This window comes from Anolis carolinensis, chromosome 6 (genome assembly GCF_035594765.1).
Source record: "Anolis carolinensis isolate JA03-04 chromosome 6, rAnoCar3.1.pri, whole genome shotgun sequence".
In the NCBI taxonomy this organism is placed as follows: Eukaryota; Metazoa; Chordata; class Lepidosauria; order Squamata; family Dactyloidae; genus Anolis; species Anolis carolinensis.
The window spans coordinates 1,226,644-1,243,617 of record NC_085846.1 but is presented as its reverse complement, the minus strand read 5'-3'; the positions used below and the strand labels follow the sequence as shown (position 1 = coordinate 1,243,617).

General features: G+C 45.4%; 3 protein-coding genes across 3 annotated transcripts in view; all 3 read left to right on the top strand.

Moving 5' to 3' along the window:
• Window positions 1-937, top strand: part of LOC134292367 (mucin-2-like) — a 58,407-nt gene extending 57,470 nt beyond the window's left edge. The window contains exon 5 of the mRNA XM_062957025.1: window positions 898-937. Coding sequence (XP_062813095.1) covers window positions 898-937 — 40 coding nt within the window. The remainder of the gene's footprint in view (window positions 1-897) is intronic.
• On the top strand, window positions 654-4,239 carry LOC134292366 (uncharacterized). Its single transcript, XM_062957022.1, has 3 exons — window positions 654-1,467; window positions 1,892-2,011; window positions 4,088-4,239. The coding sequence occupies exons 1-3, from the start codon at window positions 942-944 to the stop codon at window positions 4,237-4,239; spliced, it is 798 nt and encodes a 265-aa protein (XP_062813092.1). The 5' UTR covers window positions 654-941.
• An 812-nt stretch (window positions 4,240-5,051) lies between these two features.
• The window catches only part of LOC103281826 (mucin-3A), a 13,784-nt gene continuing 1,861 nt past the window's right edge, over window positions 5,052-16,974 (top strand). Inside the window, exons 1-6 of the mRNA XM_008124089.3 lie at window positions 5,052-5,243; window positions 8,080-8,225; window positions 10,015-10,083; window positions 11,208-11,367; window positions 12,123-12,299; window positions 15,764-15,876. Of these exons, the coding sequence (XP_008122296.1) occupies window positions 5,185-5,243; window positions 8,080-8,225; window positions 10,015-10,083; window positions 11,208-11,367; window positions 12,123-12,299; window positions 15,764-15,876 (724 nt within the window). The 5' untranslated portion in view covers window positions 5,052-5,184. The remainder of the gene's footprint in view (window positions 5,244-8,079; window positions 8,226-10,014; window positions 10,084-11,207; window positions 11,368-12,122; window positions 12,300-15,763; window positions 15,877-16,974) is intronic.

The window sequence follows — 16,974 nt, the reverse complement described above, 5'->3', positions numbered from 1 at the left end:
CATCCGAGGCCTCGCACACCACCGTGACAGCACTCCCTACGTCTCATCACACTGAAAGTGCAGCCACCTCTCCGAATGCCACATCCGAGGCCTCGCACACCACCGTGACAGCACTCCCTACGTCTCGTCACACCGAAAGTGCAGCCACCTCTCCGAATGCCACATCCGAGGCCTCGCACACCACCGTGACAGCACTCCCTACGTCTCGTCACACCGAAAGTGCAGCCACCTCTCCTAATGCCACATCCGAGGCCTCGCACACCACCGTGACAGCACTCCCTACGTCTCATCACACCGAAAGTGCAGCCACCTCTCCGAATGCCACATCCGAGGCCTCGCACACCACCGTGACAGCACTCTCTACGTCCCATCACACCGAAAGTGCAGCCACCTCTCCGAATGCCACATCCGAGGCCTCGCACACCACCGTGACAGCACTCCCTACGTCTCATCACACCGAAAGTGCAGCCACCTCTCCGAATGCCACATCCGAGGCCTCGCACACCACCGTGACAGCACTCCCTACGTCTCATCACACCGAAAGTGCAGCCACCTCCCCGAATGCCACATCCGAGGCCTCGCACACCACCGTGACAGCACTCCCTACGTCTCATCACACCGAAAGTGCAGCCACCTCTCCGAATGCCACATCCGAGGCCTCGCACACCACCGTGACAGCACTCCCTACGTCTCATCACACCGAAAGTGCAGCCACCTCTCCGAATGCCACATCCGAGGCCTCGCACATCAGCGTGACAGCACTCCCTACGTCTCATCACACCGAAAGTGCAGTCACCTCTCCGAATGCCACATCCGAGGCCTCGCACACCACCGTGACAGCACTCCCTACGTCTCATCACACCGAAAGTGCAGCTAACTTTCCAAATGCCACATCAGAGGCCTCGCATACCACCGTGACAGCACTCCCTACTTCTAACGACATGACAAATAACACCAACTCTCCGAATACCACATCTGCGGGACCCACCACTGTGACTGCAATCCCTATCTCCAACCACACGGAAAGTACCGCCACTCATTCCAGTATGTCATCAGAGATACCCATCAGCAAGGCATCAACGTCCTCCTCCAGTCCCCCACCAAGCACATCCACTCCTTTTGCACTGACTTCCAAGGAATACACTTCTGTGACTTCCACTTTCATCTCTAAGAAATCCACCACCACTTCTGAACCAACCTCCACCTCCCATCATGCAGTGGTTCCTTCTGTTCCTTCCAAGAGTACCACAGTGGGGACAACTTCGTTTTCTGAGTCAACCAAAACAGTATTTCTACCTTCTAGCTCTTCTACCATTAACAGCTCCACCACGTCGAGAGCCATGTCCCCGGCCATCCAAACCAGCCACTTGCCATCCACTTCTCATGGAAATATAACAGTCTCCACCTCGTCCCCTTCCACAACTGTTTCTCCAAGCACCTCCACGAAGCAGAGCTCCACTCCTCCTGGTGAGCATGAACTTTCAGTCTCTCCATGACACTGTCAATGTCCTCCGTAACCCTGGCGTTCCCCCCAGAGCCACGTCTCCCTTCTCAGCCACAGAAAATGCTGGACCCTGGCCACTGATGACTGCTTAACTTGCCTTTTCCTTTATTCTGGGAAATGCATTTTTTCTGAGGAAGGGAAGTGGGTGATCCCCAGAAGCTGTTAACGGATTTCTCTCCTATGACCTTCCAAATTCCCTCCAAATGTCCTTTGAGAGACCATTTCCCTATTCCCACCTCCCCAACTTCCTTAATATAGGCCAGGGGAATTCTGGATCTAGACATGATGTCTGGGGGGGGGTGTCTGGGTTTTGGGGCAACTTTTATATGAATCGTTCCTCACAGTGTCCTTTCTAAACCCTTGTTTATTCTTCTTTGCTTCCGGAAGCTTCCTCGACCACAGCGCCCCCTTGGTGCAAGAACGGGGTCCCTGTCGGGGATCACTGCCAGTGCTTCACCCCTTACACTGGACAGCACTGCGAGCAGGTGCAGAATACATTCCCCTTAGGTAAGTCACCTGTATGGTACCTAGTTTCCATTGTTGTTGTTGTTATTTGAAACACAACAAGATGAGTCCACAGCAAACAGGATGACTATGTATTAGATTGTATCACACATCGGACACTTCTGTCCTGTTTTGTCTTTCAAAACAGCCTTAAAATACTGTGGTAAGTACATGAAAATTGTTTTACTTCAGCAGAACATAAAGTACAGCAAACTCAGTGGAATAATGCAAATGGAAGCAAGGAAGTCATCGGGCAAGCACAGTCTCTGATAAACTCTCAAATCAAATAGCAGTCTTACTTCAGGCAAAGAAACAGCAATAAATCCAGATGCAGACTTGGAGCAGGCACACGGGGAGCAAAGGCATTAGAGTCAGTTTGTTACCAGCAAGAGCTGGCTGCACCTGCTTCGGCTTTATAGCCCTGAGTCCCCTCACAGCAGCTAGGGCAGTTCCTCATTACTCGGCTGCATTTCTGGAAGCTCTTCTAGCTGAACGACGTCTCTGCTCTGTTTCCTTTCGCCTCTCCTGAAATGAGGGTACTTGCAAAATCTCCTCCTCCAACTCACCCTCAGATTCATGAACACTTTCATGCTCCCCTTCCTCTTCTGAAGAAGAATCCCTAACATCTTCCCAAGTGTGTAGGACTATGTGATGTATAGGAGAATAATGTGTGCGGATCCCGGTAGGGTGGCCTTTTGCAGATGACAGCTGGACATTTTGTCAGCGCTGATTGTTTTCAAGTGCAGGCCAAGGTCTTTAGGCACGGCACCCAGTGTGCCCATCACCACTGGGACCCCCTTGACTGCCTTGTGCCAGAGTAATTATTATTGTTACTAGCTGTGCCCGGCCACGCGTTGCTGTGGCGAAGTATGGTGGTATGGGAAATAAAGTATTGAGGAATTGTATATTGTATATTGATAATCTTATATTATCTGCTTAGAACTGGATTATATGAGGCTCCTTCTACACAGCTATATAAAATGCACACTGAAGTGGATTATATGGTAGTGTGGACTCAAGATAATCCAGTGCAAAGCAGATAATATAAGATTATAAATGGGTTATATAGCTGTGTGGAAGGGCCTTGAGTCTACACTGCCATATAATCCAGTGCAAATTAGATTATCTGTGGAAGAAGCCTAAGTGAGGCCTAAATCTGCCTGTCCCCTAACTGAACCCTGGCTGTCCTTTGGCTGAGTTGGTTGCTAGAAGACCAAGTGGGCGGAGCTTAGCCTTCAAACTGGCAGCAATTGGATAAAAACAATTATTCCTCTCTCTCTCATTAGGACTTTATTTTTCTTTTCTTTTTGTTGTATCAACCTAGAGGCATGGATGATGGGTTTTGTTGTCAAATTTCGAGGTTGGGGGGCCTGTAGTTTTGTTGTTTTGTGGGTCGCCATGATGTTATCACTCATTTAAATATATAGATTATTACCTCGCCATTTTCTCACAATCTAAAGGAACAATTCAAAAGCATACAGCCAGGCTACGTCTATGCAGAGACCCTCACTGATTGACTTTGCAAACTCCATGGGTACTCCATGGTAAACATGCTCATTGCAACATTCACACTTGCTTCAGACATGGGTTTTTTTTTTCTCCCACCCTGTGCATTATTCCCCAGGTACATACACACTCCACTTGCCTCATTTCCAACAGATCTCTGAACAAACCTCTGAGGATGCCATTAAGGCAGTGGTTCTCATCCTGGGGTCTCCAGATGTTTTCAGCCTTCAGCTCTTAGGAATCCTAACAGCTGGTAAACTGGCTGGGATTTCTGGGAGTTGTAGACCAAAAACATCTGGGGAGGACCCACAAGTTGAGAACAACTGCCTTAGAATCAAAGAAAGAGGGTATATTTACACAGTTTACCCCTTGAGTTGAAAGAATGGAAAACCATGAAAAAAGATGAGAAGGAACCATAGAACTGGAAGGGGCCTCCAGGGGCCACGTAGTCCACCCCGTTCCGTCCTGCAGGAAGGGGCCAGGAAAACCCCCCACCCAACCAAGATGGCCGGCGCAGCCCTCTCAGTCCCTGTCCCTCTCACGGCTCCTCTTGTTTTTTCTCTCTCCAAACAGTGCACGTGAATGTCACGGTCAACGTCAACATAACTGTGGAAAACTGGAAATATGATCCCAGTATGTCGGATCACGGGTCCCCTGCCTTCAAACATTTTGTGAACATATTTGAGAAAGAGGTGAGGTCGAAGTCTGAAGTGGTTTTGTTCTGAAATTGTTGTGAGCCGCTTTGAGTCTCAGTCACAGGCATGGATGGTGATGGTGGTGATGATGGTGGTGATGATGGTGATGGTGATGACAGTGATGACGGTGATGATGGTGGTGATGGTGATGGTGATGATGATGGTGATGACGGTGATACCTACGATGATGATGATGATGGTGATGATGATGATGACTGTGATGACAATGATGACGGTGATGATGGTGATAGTGATGACGATGATGACAGTGATGATGGTGATGATAATGATAGTGATAACGGTGATGACGGTGGTGATGGTGATGATGATGATGATGATGATGATGGTGATGGTGATGACGGTGATAACGATGATGACGATGATGATGGTGGTGATGATGATGACTGTGATGACAATGATGACGGTGATGATGGTGATAGTGATGACGATGATGACAGTGATGATGGTGATGATAATGATAGTGATAACGGTGATGACGGTGGTGATGGTGATGATGATGATGATGATGGTGATGGTGATGGTGATGACGGTGATAACGATGATGACGATGATGATGGTGGTGATGATGGTGATGGCGGTGATGACGATGATGGTGATGACAATGATGATGCCTTTGGAGAATATTTTGGAGAAAGGACATAAAGAGCTGATTTCCAGGGTATACTAGAGTATAATCTTGAAGATAACCGAACGAAAATAGTCATGATCGCCTGGGTCAGAGATTTAGAGGAAAATCTAGGTAGCTGGTTGTTCTTGAAGTCACTGCTGGTGGATGATTCTGGAGACGAAGGACAGACGGAAGTTCCCTTGCCCACTTTCTCTGGGTCTCTGGGGCGCCTGATGCCCAAGGTGGTCACTCTGCGCATGTTCAGAGGAGCCTGCTGTTGATTGTTCTTGCCATTCACATTCTGCTCCTGCCCTGGTCTCAATCTCTCTCTCTCTCTCTCTCTGCAGATGAAAAAGTTCTACGAAGACGTCATTGGGTACCTGAACGTCAAGGTGATTTCTCTGAGGTGAGCCCTCCGAAGGTCAGGTGGGAGCCATAGGAGCCCCTCCCTCCCACATATGTGCTTGGACCCCTGGCCATTGAGTTTTGGAGTGCAGTGACACGGATATGCAGATGACACCCAACGCTATTATTCTTTCCCACCTAAAGCCAGGTGCTCAGGTGTCGGCGGTGGCCAGGGGGGCTTTCGCACAGCTAAAACTTGTGTGCCCATACCTCTGATGTGGCCACCGTGGTCCATGCCTTGGTTACATCTCGGATGGGTCATCGCAATGCCCCGTACACGGGGCTACCTATGAAGGCGGTTCGGAAACTGCAATGAGTGCAGAGAGCAGCAGCCAGATTTCTAACGGGAGCTGACTGCAGGTCTTGGGAATGGACGAGCCGTTAAGCTCTAATCACCCTCTTTATGAGGTAAATTCCCATTAAAATAGCAGAGTAAAAGTTGCAGCAGTGAGACTTACGCGCAGTGTGAGTTTTGGAAGGCCTCTTTGTCATCAGGAAGGCAAAGGGATGCAAAGTTAGCTTTAAAGTTTAAAAGCATTTATTGAGGTAAAAAGAAATTCATTGATGGATAGAAAAGGTTTGGACGTAACTACCCTGTTTCCCCTAAAATAAGACATCCCCAGAAAATAAGACCTAGTAGAGGTTTTGCTGAATTGCTAAATATAAGGCCTCCCCCGAAAGTAAGACCTAGCAAAGTTTTTGTTTGGAAGCATGCCCGGCACTCGCCAAACAGAACACCAGAGCATGCAGGATCGGTAAATGTACATACCATAAAGTGTTGTACATGGAAATATTGGTAGTAACAAGAAATTCTTAATAAGATTCACAGTTTGTCTGGTTATGCTGGTTTCTGATAACAACTACTGTACAATATATAATAAATGTTAATTTTTTTTTGTTCAACAAGAAATGTGAATACTTCTTCATGGAAAAATAAGACATCCCCTGAAAATAGGACTTAGCAAAAATTAATATAAGACACTGTCTTATTTTTGGGGAAACATGGTATCTAATCTATCCTGTTCTAATACACATAGATGGATCAAAATAACAAAGACCTAGATAGCTACATCTTGGCTGGTAGGAGCGGACAGAGTGCGTCCTCTCTTTGGAACAAAGCAGGAATGGCGACCAAGCCTCGTGGGTTGCTTCTTCTCTAGGGCCATAAACATTCCAAAAACCCAATTGGGGAAGTTACGTCAAAGCCCTAGGAGAGATCACATTTCTAAAGCATCAAAGGGGTGGGTTGACCTAAACAGGACATGAGGGAGGAAACAATAGTGAAGCCTAATCAAAGCATGCATGGAACTGGGGAAGGGGTCCCTAACTCTTTTTCTAGGCTTCCTATCTAACCATAGAAACTTAGGCAGTGCAGGATGACATTTTATTCCAACAGCAGGGAGCACACTACTCTCCTTTCAAAGCAGCTCCACTGCCTGCCTGTGTGTTTCCGGACCCAATTCAAAGTGCAGGTCATTATTTATAAAGCCCTTTACAGTTTGGGTCCAGCCTATTTGTGCGATTGTGCCTCCCCCTATGAACCTACCTTAAGGCTTAAGGTCCCTGGGGGGGGGGAGCTTCTCACAGTCCCACCACCCTCACAAGCGTGGTTGGTGGGAACGAGGGAGGGGCCTTCTCGGTGATGGCCCCCCGGCTCTGGAATGCCCTCCCAAAAGGAATCAGACAGGCTCCCTCCCTAGCTACTTTTAGGAGAAAATTCAAAACGTGGACGTGGAAGCAGGCATTTGAAAATAGCTCACTATAATTTACTGTGTTTGTGCTTTTATAGCGGTACCAATACCAACTGGCTTTAAACTGCTTTTGACTCTGGTGGGCAATAGGTTTTAAACCCAACATAAAATTTTAATTTGTGTCATTATTTATTTATTTATTTATTTATTTATTTTTATTTATTAGACTTGTATGCCGCTACTCCCAATTTGGCTCGGAGCAGCTTACAGAAATAGATTAAAACAATACAATTAGCTTTAAAATAACAATAAGAACAGACATATCCCCGAGTTTTCACCCATCGAAAGCTTGTCGGAAGAGAAAGGTTATTGTGATATCATTACGTTTAATCTGTTATGTTTTAAGACTGCTGTTTGTGTATTATGTTTGTTTTTGTTTTTTTACTTTTGCTTCTGGTTTTTGTACTATGACTCGTTTTCTGCAAGCCACCCCAAGTCCTGTTTGGAGAAGGGGTGGGATATCCATAAAGTTGCTGCTGCTTATTATTTATTTATTTATTTATTTATTTACAGTATTTATATCCTGCCCTTCTTTCTCACCCCGAAGGGGACTCAGGGCAGATTACAATGAACACATATATGGCAAACATTCAATGCCAACAGACAAACAACATACATTAGACAGACTCAGAGGCATTTTTTAACATTTTTCCAGCTTCACGATTCCGGCCACAGGGGGAGCTGTTGCTTCACCGTCCAGTAGTGGCTGTACTTCCTTATTCCTTTCCTCATGTTTTGCTGGCAGTTTTTTTTTATGGTGTTGTAAATTAGCCTCCCGCATAAAGCGTCCCTAAATTTCCCTAATTGACAGATGCAACTGTCTTTCGGGGCTGCATAGGTCAACAGCAAGCCGGGGCTATTAGTGGTCGGAGGCTTAACCCGACCCGGGCTTCGAACTCATGACCTCTTGGTCAGTAGTGATTTATAGCAGCTGGTTACTAGCCAGCTGCTCCACAGCCCGTATTATTATTATGTGGGGCAAACCCCACGCTGTGGAAAGAGGCCTCTCCCATGCCGGCCACCTCTTTGCTGACGCTCTCCTTCCTTCCTTCCTTCCATCCATCCATCCTTCCTTCCCTCCCTCAGTCCGGGCAGCATCATTGTGAATCACGTGGTGAACCTGAGCCTGCCTGCCTCCGGATTCAACACCTCTTACGAGCAATCCCTTGCGCAGATCAAGGAGCAGCTGGACACCAATAAATGCACCTGCCCACCATGTCCAAAGGATCCAGGTGAGACAGCCCAACCCCCTTGATTCTGCCATGCAGGGAAAGCACCATCAAAGCACCCACGACAGATGGCCATCCATCCTTTGTAACAACAACAACAACAACAACAACAACAATTATTATTGTCCCCAGAGCCCCCGGTGGCCAAGGGGATAAAAGCCTCGTAACTTGAAGGTTGGGTTGTTGACCTGAAAGCTGCCAGGTTCGAATCCCACCCGGGGAGAGTGTGGATGAGCTCCCTCTATCAGCTCCAGCTCCATGCGGGGACATGAGAGAAGCCTCCCACAAGGATGGTAAAACATCAAAACATCCGGGCGTCCCCTGGGCAACGTCCTTGCAGACGGCCAATTCTCTCACTCCAGAAGCAACTCCCGTTGCTCCTGACATGAAAAAAAATAAAAAAATAAAAAAATTATTGTCCCACCCGACTGGGATCTGCGCGCATCATCCGAAAATACATCACACAGTCCTAGACGCTTGGGAAGTGTTCGACTTGTGATTTTGTGAAACGAAACCCAGCATGTCTATCTTGTTTGATGTGTCATACAATGTTGTTGTGTCAATAATAATAATAAAATAATAATAATAGTAATAATAATAGGAGCAACCGCAGGGGCCATCCAGTCCTACCCCCTTCTGGCATGCAGGGAAAGCACCATCAAAGCATCCCCAACAGATGGCTTTCCAGCCTTTGTAATAATAATAATAATAATAATAATAATAATAATAATAGGAATAGGAGCAACCGCAGGGGCCATCCAGTCCTACCCCCTTCTGCCATGCAGGGAAAGCACCATCAAAGCACCCACAACAGATGGCTGTCCAGCCTTTGTAATAATAATAATAATAATAATAATAATAATAATAATAAGAAGAAGAAGAAGAAGAAGAAGAAGAAGAAGAACCACAGGGGCCATCCAGTCCTACCCCCTTCTGCCATGCAGGGAAAGCACCATCAAAGCACCCACAACAGATGGCCGTCCAGCCTTTGTAATAATAATAATAATAATAATAATAATAATAATAATAATAATGAGCAATGCCAGGGGCCATCCAGTCCTACCCCCTTCTGCCATGCAGGGAAAGCACCATCAAAGCATCCCCAACAGATGGCTGTCCAGCCTTTGTAATAATAATAATAATAATAATAATAATAATAATAATAATAATAGGAATAGGAGCAACCGCAGGGGCCATCCAGTCCTACCCCCTTCTGGCATGCAGGGAAAGCACCATCAAAGCACCCACAACAGATGGCTGTCCAGCCTTTGTAATAATAATAATAATAATAATAATAATAATAATAATAAGCAATGCCAGGGGCCATCCAGTCCTACCCCATTCTGGCATGTAGGGAAAGCACCATCAAAGCACCCACGACAGATGGCCAGCCTTTGTAATAATAATAATAATAATAATAATAATAATAATAATAATAATAATGAACAACCCCAGGGGCCATCCAGTCCTACCCCCTTCTGGCATGCAGGGAAAGCACCATCAAAGCACCCACGACAGATGGCCGTCCAGCCTTTGTAGTAATAATAATAATAATAATAATAATAATAATAATAATAATAATAATGAGCAACCCCAGGGGCCATCCAGTCCTACCCCATTCTGGCATGCAGGGAAAGCACCATCAAAGCACCCACAACAGATGGCCGTCCAGCCTTTGTAGTAGTAGTAGTAGTGGTAGTAGTAGTAAGATTAATAGTAGAAGACGAGGGCCATGAATCCACGGTGGTGGATGGCGCAGCTGCGTTGTAACCGATCCTCTTGTCTTCTACAGCTTCTGCCTCCAATTCTTGCCTCAGCTGGAACAAGTTCATTGTGACTCCAAACAAGCCGAACCTGACAGGTGGGACCCTTTGTGGGAGCATTTAGGCTCCACCCCCTTCCCAGGGGGTGGGTGGGGGCACGTGGGGGTGAGGAGCGCTTGGGCCAGGTGCAAAGAGACCCCTGAGCTGTGCCTTGCACCTTGCACATTACCCCTTGCAACTTGCATCTTACAACTTGAACATTGCACCTTGCACATTACTTCTTGCACCTTGCACCTTGTATATTTCACCTTCCACATTACACTTTGCACACTGCACATTGAACATTACACCCTGCACATTACCCCTTGCACATTAACCTTGCACCTTACACCTTGCACCTTACACCTTGCACATTACACATTTCACATTACACCTTCACCTTGCACCTTAGACCTTGCACATTTGCACCTTGCACATTACTCTTTTCACCTTACACCTTGCACCTTGTATATTTAACCTTACACATTTCACCTTACACTTTACACCTTGCACCTTACACTTTGCATGTTGCACATTGACATTACCCTTTCACATTACACCTTTCATATTAAACCTTGCACATTACTCCTTGCACCTTAGACCTTGCACTTTACACATTTCACATTACTCCTTCACCTTGCACCTTAGACCTTGCACTTTGCACCTTGCACATTACTTCTTGCACATTAGACTTTGCACTTTGCACCTTGCACATTACACATTTCTCATTACTCCTTCACCTTGCACCTTAGACCTTGCACTTTGCACCTTGCACATTACTTCTTGCACATTAGACTTTGCACTTTGCACATTGCACATTGCACATTTCACATTACTCCTTCACCTTGAACCTTAGACTTTGCACATTTGCACCTTGCACATTATTCCTTGCACCTTACACCTTGCACCTTGTATATTACACCTTACACATTTCACCTTACACTTTGCATATTGCACATTGAACATTACACCCTGCACATTACCCCTTGCACCTTAGACCTTGCACATGACACCTTGCACATTACTCCTTCACCTTGCACCTTAGACCTTGCACGTTGTACCTTGCACCTTACACCTTGCACAGACCTGGGAGTGTGCATGTGTGTGGAGGGTGGGGGTCCTTGCCACAATGGGGCTGGGGCTGCTCTTCCCATGGCTGACCCTCCCTCCCTCCCTCCCTCAGATGTGTGCTACGTGAAGGACGAACAGCTTAAGGCCTATTACGTGGCAGCCTTTGTGGACACCAGCGTCCAGTGCATCTCCCCCTGCAACAGCCTGCACCCACACCACTTCCAGTGTGGGGAGGGCGCCTGCCAGATGCAGCCCAAGGGGCCCACCTGCTTGTGAGTAGCCCCCCAAGGGTCAAGGCGTGGGGCGGGGGTAAGGGTCATGGGGGGCAAAGGGGCGGCCAAGCCTCTCTGAAGCCTTCTCCTGCTGGCTGCCCTTCTGCTGAGCCCGTGGATGCCCTCTTCTTGCATCTACTTATGAAGGAGACCTGATGCCCCCATGGGGAGGGGGAGGGAGTAGAGGTCAACCCCAAGGGACCCTGTTTGTCCCTCAGATTTTTGCTGCTGTTGTTCCAAAGCTGTAAATCAGGCATGGGCCAACTTCGGTCCTCCCTCCAGGTGTTTTGGACGTCAACTCCCAGGATTCGCTGTTAGGAATTGTGGGAGTGGATGTCCAAAACACCTGGAGGGAGGGCCGAAGTTGGCCCATGCCTGTTGTAAATGAGTGATAGATGTTTTTCCAGCGAAACTTCATCAGTTCCTGGACAGATGTTGACTTTTCCTTGACAAAAGGAACCTTGTAAACACTTCCTTAATTTCAAAGAGCCACTGTCTTTGGTAATGTAAACTCGTTGTTTTCCACCAAGAGATAATCAAGTCAGCCATGTCATCAATTAATCATTGTCTCAGTTCTTATTGGCAAGTGTTAATTACAGTCCACGAGTGTGGTTGTTTTCCAGGCCTCAATGGTTTAGAATGGTGTCTTCGGCCCAATGAGGCCCCATTCATACTCCTTTCGTACAATTTCATTCAAACTGTACCTCATGTTGATCCACCACCGCTCGCCCGCCTGACCGCCCTTCTTTCCCCAGCTGCCCCCAGTCGGGCTCCTACTGGTTCTCCGGTCCGCACTGCGAGCAGCGGGTCAGCAAGGTGGGCCTGGCGGTGGGGGTGGCGCTGGGCCTGGCACTGCTGCTCCTCCTCCTCCTGGCCTTGGCCGCCCTCCTTTGCTGGCGCCGATGGAGGTCCCCTGGCGAGAAGGGTCAACGGTGAGTCCCACGGAAGGGCAGGGCGGGGGGGGGGGGCTGGGAGGGGACCCTCATTGTGAAACGACCCAGATCCTGTTTCCCTTTAGCCAGTGTAAATCTCTGGAAATCCTAGTGTCCCAATTAATCACCAGAGACAGAGATCTTTCCGTGAGGTTATTTCAATCACAAATAAACATCGTAGTGAGCAATCACAAAAAGAGCGCCACGCCCATGCCTCGACCTAGCATCCGTTTTAGAGCCATTTTCAGCTTTCGATTCTTTTGAAGCTGCTTTCTTTTTGTGCAAAGTAGGCATGTCCAAAAAAATCGGAAGAGTCAGAAATCGTAACAAAATCGGAAGTTTTCTTAGGTCGGAAGCCATATCTGAAGCATTTATATATTTAAGAATCGAAACTCACCCCATACTTTGTCATTTTAGTTTTGTAAATTTTGGAGGGCTCCCCATGAAATGGCAGACAAAGGTTTGAGGTAATGAGATGAAGAGAATTCCGGTGGCTGTAGAAAAAAAGACATTTATTCTCAGTGGCCAGAGAGAATAGCCAATAAGAAAAGGACCTTCCCCTGTAATCAGGAAAGCGAAGGTACAGAACAAAGAAACACAGAAACAAAGAAAATATATACTATTTTTGCCTTCCTCTATCTACGTCATATAGGCATTATCCATCACCAATTAGTGTCAAAAAAGTCTTACTTTGCACTTTACTAAAAGCTACTTTTGCATTTTCCTAAAATATAGGCTCTTTCAAGACCTCTGACCCTCCATTAGGCCTTATCTAAGGAATTCCTATCTAGGTTCTCAGGGATCCATTAATTAAGGAATTCCCCCCTATCTTAGCTTGTCAGAGAGCCATTAGTACTCCTACATGGTGCCAGGTCTTATCTTGACATCCCAAAAGCCTTAATTTGTCTTTTGTCCATTAGCTTATCTATTCTTGTTGACACTTGACATATGTCTCTGGCACTTAGGGTGAACTTTGGTCTCTGCTGGGTCTTGCTAGGCAAAGTGTATTTTGGGGCTATATGCACACATTCTACTTGTGATTACATATTCTCCTATTCCTATTTCTAATATGATTACATTCAATATATAGTTTCCAATACAAGTATTATATTTTCCCAATACACCTTCATCACCCAAGTCAGTTTCATATTAAATGTAAGGAAGCAAAGCCATTAAACCAAAAAGACTGCCTGCCTGCCTGCCTGGAATTAATGACGTCTCGGCATTAGGAGCCATGAAAATAGGGAGCAGTGCTTTTTGGGAAGGGGAGGAGCCCTACGCCAAAGAATTCAAAAAGCTCTGCCCTAAACTAGCATCAGAAAGCCTCAATCAGGATGGAAGATTGGTCTGTAGCCACTCCCAACCAGAGTTCCAATACATTTGTTAATATTGTACAACTTAGCAAAGTTTCTTCTAATTCGAATCCTGGGAGTTGTAGTTTGGGGAGAAACTGGCCCTCTTGGGAAAAAAAGGCTAGGCATGTGTGACTGATAAAAAAAGTTTCCAAAGTCATTACAAAATTAGGGGGCTCCAGCATTTTGTTTCTAAAGTCTTTCTAAAGTATTATGAGTGAAAATTTTGTTACCATAACAAGAGTCACGAGATTTCATCACTCTGTCATTCTAGCATTTGCGCAAGTGGGGGAACTTCAGGGGCTCCTTCTTTTCTCCCTCATTTGTACAGCTGTTGGGGTGAAACTTGCTACAATGGTAGAACACATTGTCCACTGTGAGCCCAGCCCACCGTTTCAAAATATTTCACTCATCCATGGGTTTTGGGGGATTTACAGTTTTTATAAACAACATTTTTAAAAAAATACTGCAAGAGTGTTCTGTTTGAATTTTCAACACAATGAGACAAGATAACAAGGGATCTTTCCCCCAAGTTTCAGAAAAATTCATACATCTACTGATTTTTGGGAATTTTTCAAAGTTTTGACAAAAACTTTTTAAAGAAATCACAGCAGCTATCTCATGGAATGCCTGCCTCTCATATTAACCAATAGAACTTCCATGGAGGGATTTCTTCCAAACCCAGCAAAGAGATTGACTTACTAGAAGTATCACTTAGTCCGCACTCCTCTTTGCAGATTCAACCATCCCTTGGAACTCTGTCTGGCTGCTGGTTCCTGATTGGGACTTCCTGACGTGAGCAGAATTCTGGGCAATGTAGTTCAGGGCAGGGACGTTTACATTCTCTGCCATAGGGCTCCTCGCCTTCCCAAACTACATTTCCCAGAATCCTATGCTTTCTCCCTCTCTTTCCCAGCAATCTCTGCTTCCTCCCTGCTGCTTCCCTCTCCTCACGGCAAGAGGCCATTCCTTTAAAGAGGAATGCCAGCCTTTTTGGCTTTGCTTTGCTTCCTTGCGCTGAGCACAAAACTGACTTTGGGAGGTGTTCAAGGTTTACAAAATGCAAATGATGATGTTTTGGGTGAGTTTCGATTCTTACGTTATTGGCGCTGGCCATGACCATGTGTCAGATATCGCCTCGTAAATACGAATTTAACAAATTCGATCCGACTTACGGCGACTAACAAAAAAATTGCACATGCTTAGATCTACATCTCCCGGGATCCCATAGCATTAAGCCATGGCCATGCAATGGGTGTGAAACTAGAAATCCCATTGCAATAGGAAGGAAGGTTGGATTTCTATGGGATTTAACCCCAGTAATTCTTCCTGTCATGACTCAAGGCCAAGGAGTCCTGGAAGCTGTGTTTTCTTTGCTTTTATAGAAATTGTTTTTATAAAATACTAGCTGTGCCCGGCCACGTGTTGCTGTGGCGTTGTCTGGTGGTGTTGGTGAGAAATTGTTGAGGTCGTGGTGGTATTGAATGTCTGTTGTATGGTTGTCTTTATGTTTAGTATGCACACTGAAGTGGATTATATGGCAGTGTGGAGTCAAGATAATCCAGTGCAAAGCAGATAATATAAGATTCTAAATGGGTTATATAGATGTGAAAGGGCCTTGAGTCTACACTGTCATATAATCCAGTTAAAATCTGATAATCTGTGGAAGAGGCCTAAGTGAGGCCTAACTGCCTGTCCCCTGGGCTGAGTAGGTTGCTAGGAGACCAAGTGGGCGGAGCTTAGCCTTCTAACTGGCAGCAATTGGATAAAAACTATTATTCCTCTCCCTGTAATTAGGACTTTGTTTTTCTTTTCTTTTTTGTTGTATCAACCTAGAGCTGTGAATGATGGGTTGTGTTGTCAAATTTCGAGGTTGGGGGGCCTATAGTTTTGTTGTCTTGTCCGCTGCCCTGATGCCATCACTCTTTTATATATATAGACACAGTAAATAAATCTATGCAGAAATTATAATCCATATGCCAGGTCGATGCCCCAGGTGCCCGCCGGATGGGGTGGGGGCTTGTCTGACCAATGCATGTATTGTATTATATTATATTATATTATATTATATTATATTATATGATATGGGGGGCTCTGTTCTCTGGGTTCTAGGCTAGGGAAGTCGCCCGCGGATGAGGAGGCCTGGTACGAGAACAGCCCCGAATGGAGGCCCCCCGAGACGGCTCCCACCCAAAGCCCTGCCTCCGACAGCCCCAATGACTCAGGTGAGGAGGAGGAGGAGGAGGAAGTGTATTTCAACATGCAAAAAGCATTCTAACAGTGCAAGACAGCAACAACAGCAGTCACAATTTCGTGGTTGAGCAAATGAGCTTCGGCAATGGAAGGAGCAGAGCCGAGCTGCAAAAGGTTCAAAAGACTTCCATGGAAAGAAGCACATTTCTAGATAGGAAAGTAAGGGCCTTTTGGGACCCTTCTACACTGCCATGTACCGTATATACTCGAGTATAAGCCGACCCAAATATAAGCCGAGGCACCTAATATTACCACAAAAAACCTGTGAAAACATTGACTCCAGTATAAGCCGAGATACCAATAAAATTACATTAATTGAGGCCTCAGTAGTTTAAATGTTTTTAAATCTTTACATCAAACTGTAATTTAAGATATGACTCTTCAACTCTGATTAAATCATTATTTTCATCTTCTTCAATGTAAATGCCCTTAGGTATCCTTTTAATAATAATAGAGTGAAATAATAAATGTAATAATAATAATAAATGCAGTAAAATTATAAATGTAATAATTAATAGAGTAAAATAATAAATGTATTAATAATAATAAAAATAGAGTAAAATAAATGTAAAAGTAACAACAATAATGGAGTAAAATAATAAATGTAATAATATTAATTAATAGAGTAAAATAATAAATGTAGCAATACCAATAATAATAGAGAAAAATAATAAATATACCATATATACTTGAGTATAAGCCGACCTGAATATAAGCCCACCAGGACCCTCACCCGAGTATAAGATGAGGAGGGGTTTTTTCAGTCCTAAAAAAGGGCTGAAAAACTAGGCTTATACTCGAATATATACAGTAATCTGGATTATCAAAGCAGATACATAATCCATTTTATCTGCTTTGAACTGGATTATATGAGGCCCCTTCAACACTGCCATATAAAATCCAGATGATCTGCTTTGACCGGGATTATATGGCAGTGTGAACTCATATAATCCAGTTCAAAGTAGACAATCTATATTATGTGGGAGTTTAGAAGGGGTCTCGGTCTACACTGCCATAGAATCCGGTTCAACGCAGATCAACTGGACTTTATATGGCAGTGTAGAAGAGGC

Excerpts from the sequence above, each read along its gene's own strand:
- LOC134292366 (XM_062957022.1), top strand. The coding sequence starts at position 942 with ATGACAAATAACACCAACTCTCCGAATACCACATCTGCGGGACCCACC. Across the intron at positions 1,468-1,891 it reads GCAGAGCTCCACTCCTCCTG|CTTCCTCGACCACAGCGCCC; the intron begins GTGAGCATGAAC and ends TGCTTCCGGAAG. Across the intron at positions 2,012-4,087 it reads GCAGAATACATTCCCCTTAG|TGCACGTGAATGTCACGGTC; the intron begins GTAAGTCACCTG and ends CTCTCCAAACAG.